The 8644-nt window shown below is 47.5% G+C and overlaps 1 protein-coding gene across 1 annotated transcript; it reads left to right on the top strand.

Moving 5' to 3' along the window:
* The first annotated feature begins 1002 nt into the window (after nucleotides 1-1002).
* Nucleotides 1003-7870, top strand: TLR4 (toll like receptor 4). Its single transcript, XM_032232461.1, has 3 exons — nucleotides 1003-1255; nucleotides 2950-3116; nucleotides 5059-7870. The coding sequence occupies exons 1-3, from the start codon at nucleotides 1151-1153 to the stop codon at nucleotides 7316-7318; spliced, it is 2532 nt and encodes an 843-aa protein (XP_032088352.1). The 5' UTR covers nucleotides 1003-1150; the 3' UTR covers nucleotides 7319-7870.
* The last annotated feature ends 774 nt before the right edge of the window (nucleotides 7871-8644 follow it).

Raw genomic sequence — 8644 nt, 5'->3', positions numbered from 1 at the left:
TTGATAAGGAGGAGTTATCAGTGGCCGGGGAAAGAAATGCATAAAAAGTGATTTTAAAAGAGAAAAATGATGAGGAAGGAAGGAAGGATGAGAGAAAGAAAGAGAGAGGGAAAGAAAGAAAGAAAGAAAGAAAGAAAGAAAGAAAGAACGGTTTCCCTTGTACATATGTGCTAGTTGTTCCCAACTCTAGGGAGCAGCACTCATCTTTTTTTCAGAGTTGAAAAGAGAGAAAGAAAGAAAGAAAGGGGGAAGGAGGGAGAGGGGGAAGGGAAGAGAAAGGAGATTAGTAAGGAAGGAAGGATGGGAGAGAGAAAGAGAAAGAAGGAAAAAGAAAGAAAGAAAGAAAGAAAGAAAGAAAGAGGGAAAGGAAAGGGCACAGGAGATAAGTAAGTAAAGAAATAAGGGAGGAAGGATGGGAGGGAGGGAGGAAGTAAAGAGGGAAAAGGAAGGGAAAGGAAGGAAGGAAAGAAAGAGGGAAAGGCACAGGAGATAAGTAAGTAATGAGGGAGGGAAGGAAGGAAGGAAGGAAGGAAGGAAAGAGGAAGGAGGGAAAAGGAAGGGAAGGAAGGAAAGAGAAAGAAAAAGAGGGAGGGAGGGTGGGAGAAAGGGAAAAGGAAGAGAAAGGAGATTATGAAGGAAGGAAGGAAGGAAGGAAGGAAGAAAAGGAAGGAAGGAAAAGGAAGGGATAGAAGGAAGGAAAGAGAAAGAAAAAAGAAAGAGGGAGGGTGGGAGAAAGGGAAAAGGAAGAGAAAGGAGATTACGAAGGAAGGAAGGAAAAAATGAAGGAAAGTAAGCAAGTAAGTAAATAACTCTATGGTTACATTTAAATGACCCAAAAATGAGGAACCACATTCTAGAAAGCTAGTTCCTCTTTGCCCTTCTTTCACAGGCCGATCTATGGTTCAGCAGGATATGTCGTCGAGAACTTTACGAGCAAGCTGATTTGAACTTGCGTGCCTAGTTTTCTAAACCACTTTCTTTTTCACTCCACTTCCTCCTTCCAGAGGGTGCCTCTTGTCTCTCCATGGATTTCAGTGGATTTGGCCCAAAGAAGACTATTTGCCTGCCTTGAGGCTCCTCTTCTTCGTCTTCATCCATCTCCCTTTTTAAGTCTTTTCCCCCCTCCACTGCCGAATGGGTGATTCTGAAGATGCCCAGCAAGGGTGGGTTCTTCTCACCGGCGTGTATCACCTTCTCCTTGGCGATGCTTTTTGAGCTGAACTTGAGAACCAGAAGCCTGAATCCCTGTTTGGAGGTAAGTGATGGCCTTACGGGACAAATAAATTGCAACGTCCGAGACAATTTCCTTGTTATTCAGGAGCCCTCTCCTTCTTTGCTTCCTCCTATCTCCAGAGGTTGTGGGTTCTTCAACACTGGAGGTATTTTTTTAACAGAATAACAGAGTTGGAAGGGACCTTGGAGGTCTTCTAGTCCAACCCCCTGCCCAAGCAGGAGACCCTACACCATTTCTGACAGATGGCAGTCCTGTCTCTTCTTGAAAGCCTTCAGGGATGAAGCTCCCACAACTGCTGAAGGCAACTTTTGTTCTGTTGGTTGATTGTTCTCACTGTCAGAAAAATTCCTCCTTATTTCCAGGTGGAATCTCTCCTTTCCATCAGTTTCCATCCATTATTCCTTGTCTGGCCTTTGGATGCTTTGGAAAATAGCTAGACCCTTTCCTCTCTGTGGCAGCCCCTCAAATATTGGAAGGCTGCTATGCTGTCTCCCCTGGTCCTTCTCTTCCCTAGACCAGCCATGCCCAGTTCCTGCAACCGTTCATCGTATGTTTGAGCCTCCAGTCCCCTCATCATCCTGGTTGCTCTTCTCTGCACTCTTTCTAGAGTCTCAACCTCCTTTTTATAGTGTGGTGACCAAATCTGGATGCAATACTCTAGGTGTGGTCTTACTAAGGCTTTATAGAGTGGTATTAGTACCTACCTTGATCTTGATTGTATCCCTCTATTAATGAAGAGATTGAAGAAGATTTAAGAGATTTAATTTAAGAAGTGATTGGACAATCATTTGCCTCAAGTGATGTAGGATTTCCTGCTTGAGCAGGAGGTTGGACTAGAAGATCTCCATGGTCCCTTTCAATTCTGTTATTATGTTACCTGATAATCCCAGATCAGTTAGTCAGTGGAATGCCGTGCCTCCAGAAGTTGTGGGTCCTCAATGTCGGCTGGCGACCCCCCAGGGGAGGGCCTTTTCTGTTGCTGCTCCGGCCCTCTGGAACGAGCTCCCCGTGGAGATCCGGACCCTTACTACCCTCCCGACCTTCCGTAAAGCTACCAAGTCCTGGCTGTTCCGGCAGGCTGGGGGCTGTTGAAGTATCCAGCCCCGCTTCATTTGCGACTGTTGTGTATTTTAATATTGTTTGTATTGTCTTATTTATCCCCTTCCCCGTTTCATTGTGAGCCGCCCGGAGTCCTTCGGGAGTGGGCAGCATGCAAAACCAATAAATGAAATGAAACAAAATGATCACTGGAGGTTTATAAGAAGAAATTGGACAACCCCTGGTTGGGAATGGTATAGGATCTCCTGCTTGAGCAGCTCAGGGTTGAAATGAGGGGGTCCTTGGTGCTCTCTGAGTTCGGTTGTTTTCTTGTAGACATCTCATTACCCAACTAGATAACGTCATCAGTGCTAGAAGGGAGTAGGGTCTGCTCTGTGTTTATATACACAGTTCCTTCTAGCACTGATGACGTTATCTAGTTGGGTAATGAGATGTCTACAAGAAAACAACCGAACTCAGAGAGCACCAATGACCCCAGAGGAGTTGTCCTCCTCCTCCTCCTCTCTGGAAACCCCACTCCCCTTCTAGCCCTGATGGTGTTACTTAGTTTGGGTAACGAAACGTCTGCAAGAAAACAACCAAGCTCAGAGAGCACCGAGGACTCATCGGATTACAAGAAAGGAAGACTTTCTATTTACGGTCTCTTCTAATTCTAGGTAGTCCCAGGTCACTCATACAGATGTATGGAGCTGAACCTCACTCAGATCCCTTCAGGCATCCCAAACACTACCCAGATCTTGGACCTGAGTTTCAACCCGCTGAAAATCCTGCACTCCAACGGCTTCTCCGCCGTTTTTGCACTGAGATCTCTGGACCTCGCTAGGTAAGGCGCTTCCAACCGAAAAGACGCGAAGATGGGGAATGGATAGAACCGTTTTCCTTCTGGGAAAACAATGTCTCCATTTCCTGGGCCCCTGACGGAGGGCGGCTGGTTGTGTGAACGGGACAATCAGGGAAGTGTATGGTCAAGGGCAGTGATGGCAAAACGTTTTGCCACCGAGGGCTCAAACTGGAATGTGTGTGCATGGGCGTGTGCCAGAAACTGGAAGGTTCAGCTGGCCGGTGCGCGCATCGCTGCTTTGCAGGGGGGGTTGGACTAGATGACCTACAAGGTCCCTTCCAAATCTTTGCAACACATTACACTTCTTTTACATCTCTGTTGTGATGCTTTTCTCTGTGCATATAAGTCTTGTATAGCTATAACTTTATATAGATATGTGCATTTATATTATTTCACACCTCTTTTTCCTTCATTCTATATATAACATTCTATATATTCTATGTATAACAACCTTTATTACATTTGACCCGTTTTGCATCCATTTCCTATTATTTATTTGCTACAGTCTATCTCCTATTTCTATCTTTTAATTGTTTTCTGGTTTTGTAGTTATTTATTAATTTATTTATCTTTCTTCCTTTCTTTTTTGCTTTCCTGCTTTCCCCCCCTTTCCAATTATATTATATATTATCTATATATTATATATTATTATAATATATATATTATCTAGCCAATTATACCATAAACCCCATACAGAGTAATATTCAGATTCTTCTGCCTCTTCAATTCTTTCGCCAGCCTATCTGTCTCTGCACATTCCAATTTTTTTAAATTACATTTTTATTTGCTCAGAAAACAGCTTAGAAAACGGCCTGATTTTTGACCATTTTTCGGCCGTTTTCTGGCACTCCGGCGCCTGCAAAAACCAGCCGGCCAGTGCACCTGTATGTGTTGGAAACCAGAAGATCAGCTGGGGACGCCGCACTTGCCCACAGAGAGTGCTCTGCATGCCACCTCCGGCACTTTTGCCATAGCTTGGCCATCCCGGATCTAGGGAGATTCTCAATCATCAAGATCATGGCTGTATTGGAAGTTAAAACCCACCCCTCTCCTGGGAAATGAAATATTTTAGGAAATATTAAAAAAGGCAGAATATTTCCCCTAAGAAACTGAGAGAGGCAGAAACTCTGCCCCCCCACCCACATTTGTCAATGGGCCATTAAGGGTTGTGTTTGACCTGAGAAGGCTGGAGGGCGGGGGGGGGGGAATGCCTTGTGGGTGGCCATCATCATGGTGGGTGTGGCTTGGGTGGGCGTAGCCATGGCGGGCAGAGTGCTGATGGAGGCCGTGAAGGCTGAAACGGCCCTGCGTGGCTTCTTGGGGCCTCCAAGTGGCCCGTTTTTGCGCTGCAGAGTGCTGCTGGAGGCTGAAAATGGGCCACGTGGGGGCCACATGCTTTCCCTCCCCCACGCAGCCTATTTTGGCTGGCAGAGGCACTTTGGGCCGGTCCTTTGAAATTCGCAGGCCAGATTTAAGCGCCCTGCAGCCCGGATCCAGCCCGCGGGCCTTGAGTTTGACACCCCTGTTCTTGAGCATAAAATTCGACCTTGGCTGATAGCAGTGGGTTGTAGGCGGTACGCCCCCGTATGGAGCACCGGGTGCCATTCCGGTACAGTGCTCCGGAGGGCCCACCTACCCGAGCTCCTTACCTGTATTTGAGCTCTTCAGCACTTCTGCACACGAAGCACACGGGTCCTGTGCAATGCTCCGCCGAGCAGCTGGAGCATTGCGGAGGCTCGCGGAGGCGTCTCAAGATGTAAGACGCATGCGCGCGCTGCCCATTGTGTGCGTGCGCTGCGCATGTTTGTTTGGTGGACACCGGGCCCTGTTGCAACCATACTGGTTGCAACGGGATCCGGAACACATCGCTGACTGATAGGTGCACCTGAGAACTTTCACCTTCTTTCCTCCCCTGTTCCAACAGGTGTCATCTCTGGAAGATCGAAGACCGTGCCTTCATGGGACTCAACAGCCTTTCGGTCTTGATCCTGACCGGCAATCCCCTCCAGATCCTGGGACCAAGGGCTTTCCACAGTTTACCTTCTCTGCAAAGATTTGTTGCTGTCGAAACCAACTTGTTCTCCTTGGCCACGTTGCCCATCGGGCACCTGACTTCTCTCGAAGAGTTGAATTTGAGCCACAACCACATCGGTTCCTTGAAGCTCCCCGGTTATTTCTCCAACCTCGTCTCCCTCCGGCACCTGAGCTTCCAACTGAACGAGATCTCCTCCATCTCGGTCGGAGATCTGGACCCTTTAGCAAGCCGTGACGTGATGTTGGTGCTGTCGAGGAACGATCTAAAGCATATTGAGCGGGGCGCCCTGGCGGGAATCCGCCTTCGGCAACTGGTTTTGAGAGGCTGCTTTGAGGATAGAGCCGTGATGCGAAGCAGCCTCCAGAACATGTCCGGTTTGCACATCGACAGCTTATTGTTAGGAGAATACAGAGATATCGACAAAGTGGACTTCATGGACAGAACACTTTTAGATGTCCTGTGTGACTTACATTTACAGGAGCTCACTGTTATTGAAATGTACGCTCTAGGCTCTGGAAGCACCTGCTCGCCTTGCCTCAACAATATTTCCATGGTGCGGGTGGTCCATACTAATGTCCGCGAACCTTTTGAGTTTCCAAGCAACTCCAATATTTCCCAACTTGAGTTCAAGAACTGCGCACTGGATGCAGTGCCTGCTACAATCCTTTCTGCCCTATCGAAGCTGAGAGTGCTTCGCATCACTCACACAAAATATCTCAGGGACTTTGAGACGTATTTTAAGGGCCTCCAACATTTGGAGACCTTGGACCTCAGCGTTAACAGGCTGGTCACTCACCTGTCCTGGGTTGGACTCCTGGAAGGGGCCCCCAACCTGAAGCACCTCAACCTCAGCTTCAACACGGAGATCAGGTTAAATATTGAATGCAGCGGCCCAGGCAAGCTGGAATATTTGGATTTGCAGCACACCGCCCTCGCCACGCCTGGGACCGTTCCTTCGTTTTTCTGTCTCCACCGTCTGATTTATCTTGATATTTCTTACACGGACACCGTGGTTATAGCGCAGGGTTCGTTCCATGGCTTGCACAGCCTGCAGGTGCTCAAAATGGCAGGCAACAGCTTTGCCAACAATCAGTTGGTTGACAATTTCCGGAATCTCACCAAGCTGCACTTTTTAGACATTTCCAATTGCCAACTCAGCCATATCTCTCTCAGTAGTTTAACCTCCCTCCGTGAACTCCGGCTGTTGAACGTCAGCCATAATAAACTGCTGGGTCTCCACCCAGAGACCTACCTGCACATCCCTCTTCTCACCACCCTGGATTTTCACAACAACCAGTTGTCTGCTTTGACGGAGGAGGATCTGAAGAACTTACCTGCCGGCCTGAAATATCTGGACCTCTCTGAGAATCTTTTTGATTGCTCTTGCAATCATGCGGGATTCTTGCGGTGGGCAAAAAACTCCTCAGCCCTCCTTCGGAATGTCCAACACATGCTCTGCTATAGCCCCCCGGAGTTAAAAAATGTGCGAGTGATGGATTTCGTCTTGGCATCCTGCGGGATCAGCATAACCACGGTGGCTGTTTCCGTGACCGTCGTCCTGGTCCTGATCGTCATCGCGATTCTGTGTTATAAATACTATTTCTACCTCTACTACGGCATGGTGCTCTTCCTCAGGAACAGGTCTTCGGATGAGAAGGAGACCATCTACGATGCATTTGTGATCTTCTCCAGTAAGGACCAGGAATGGGTGAAACAAGAACTGCAGCAACCTCTGGAAGAGGAATTGCCCTACTTCCGCCTGTGCCTTTTCTACCGGGATTTCATCCCTGGCGTTTCCATCATCACCAACATCATCAAAGAAGGCTTCCAGAGCAGCCGAAAAGTCATTGCCGTGGTCTCCGATGACTTCCTAGAAAGCCGTTGGTGTAACTTCGAACTGGAGGTGGCCCAGTCTTGGCAACTTGTGGAAAGCAAAGCCAGCCTCATCTTCGTAGTCTTAGAAGGGGTGGACAAAGCAGCGCTAAACCGCAAACTGGGCCTGTTCCGTTATCTACGGAGGAACACCTTCTTGAACTGGAAGGACCGGGACCTTAGCCGCCATGTCTTCTTAAGGCAGTTGAGGTCGGCCTTGCTTGAAGGCAAAACATGGACTGAAGATGAACTCAAGCTAATGTTGAAAAGTGGGTGATGTCTATTTTTGCTGCCCAACTGAGCCGGTCAGTCTAATTTCAGGAAGCCGTCAAGAATAGGCGGTCTCACCTTTAGAATTTCCATTTGGGACCTAATATCCCATGCATGGAGATTCTCAGCCATCCAGGTCGTGGTTGTCCCAATGGCAGAGGTAAGCTGCAGACGGTTTGCACTTGTTCAGGAAAACTGGTAGTTAAGACTATGCACAGTTCGGCAAACTGGCAAATCCCACTACTGGCTGGCCCCACCCCACTCATTTTTCGGCCTGTTTACTGGGCCATTTTCAGGCTGTTTTTTGGGCTGTTTTTGGCCCCCAAAACAGCTTGAAAACTGCCCAAAAATTGCCTGAAAAACACCCCCAAAATAGGCCAAAAAATGGGACAGGGCGGGGCTAGCCAGTGGTGGGATTAGCCCCAACTGGCTGAATCCTATCTCTGCCTTTAAGGCAAGTGGCTGGGAGGCGGAGCTGGGTGTGATGAGTGACATCACCTACCCAGTCACATGACCAACTGGCCATGCCTACCCAGCCAGAGGACCGGTTGTTAAGTTATTCAAGTCCCACCACTTCCCAAAGGTGCTTTTTTTCCCAAGAAGCAACTGGACTTTCTGGGTTTCTGGGCTTCTTGGAAAAAAAATGCATCTTTTGGACCTAAGCCACAGCCAGACCCATTTATTTGGCATGTGCCCAAGCAGGGGGTTAGACTAGAAGACCTCCAAGATCCCTTGTAGCTCTGTTATTCTGAGGGACATAGAAACTATGTTAATAGGAGCAAGGGAAGGTGTGTCCTGGAATGACATCCTTTGTCTTTCTGTTCTGGGAATTATTTTCTATATATGCGGTTTCCAAGGAGGAGCTGATAAGAAAAACACCGCATTTTGCAACACCGCAAAAAAACCACCGCAAAATGCGACACCGTATTTTGACAGAAGCTATGGGCCTCTTTCTTCTTATTATTTTTAAATGTTGGAAATATATAAATTAATTTGTGTGACACTAATGGAAATGACTGAGGAATGTTCGTTAAAAAAAAGGTCTTAATTATTTCACTCTTACTTTGTCCGTGCTTAGCAAGATAATAACAGCAAGCGATGCTGATGGGGGGAAAATATTTAAAACTTGCAGACGCGAGGTTTAAAAACAAAGGTGAGCAAGACATCTTAGGCCTAGCATTTCCGCACCCTTTTCCTCAGGTGTTTGTTTGTTTGTGTTAATGTTTGTACCCTTCCTTGTGATGAAAGATCCACAGTTTCAGAGTCGCGTGAAGTGACAAGATTTCTAATGTGCTCCATTCACTTATTTTGAAGTAAATTGTTTTGAACTGGT

The sequence above is a fragment of the Thamnophis elegans genome, chromosome 16 (genome assembly GCF_009769535.1).
Source record: "Thamnophis elegans isolate rThaEle1 chromosome 16, rThaEle1.pri, whole genome shotgun sequence".
Lineage (NCBI taxonomy): Eukaryota > Metazoa > Chordata > Lepidosauria > Squamata > Colubridae > Thamnophis > Thamnophis elegans.
This window is presented reverse-complemented; position numbering and strand designations above follow the sequence as displayed.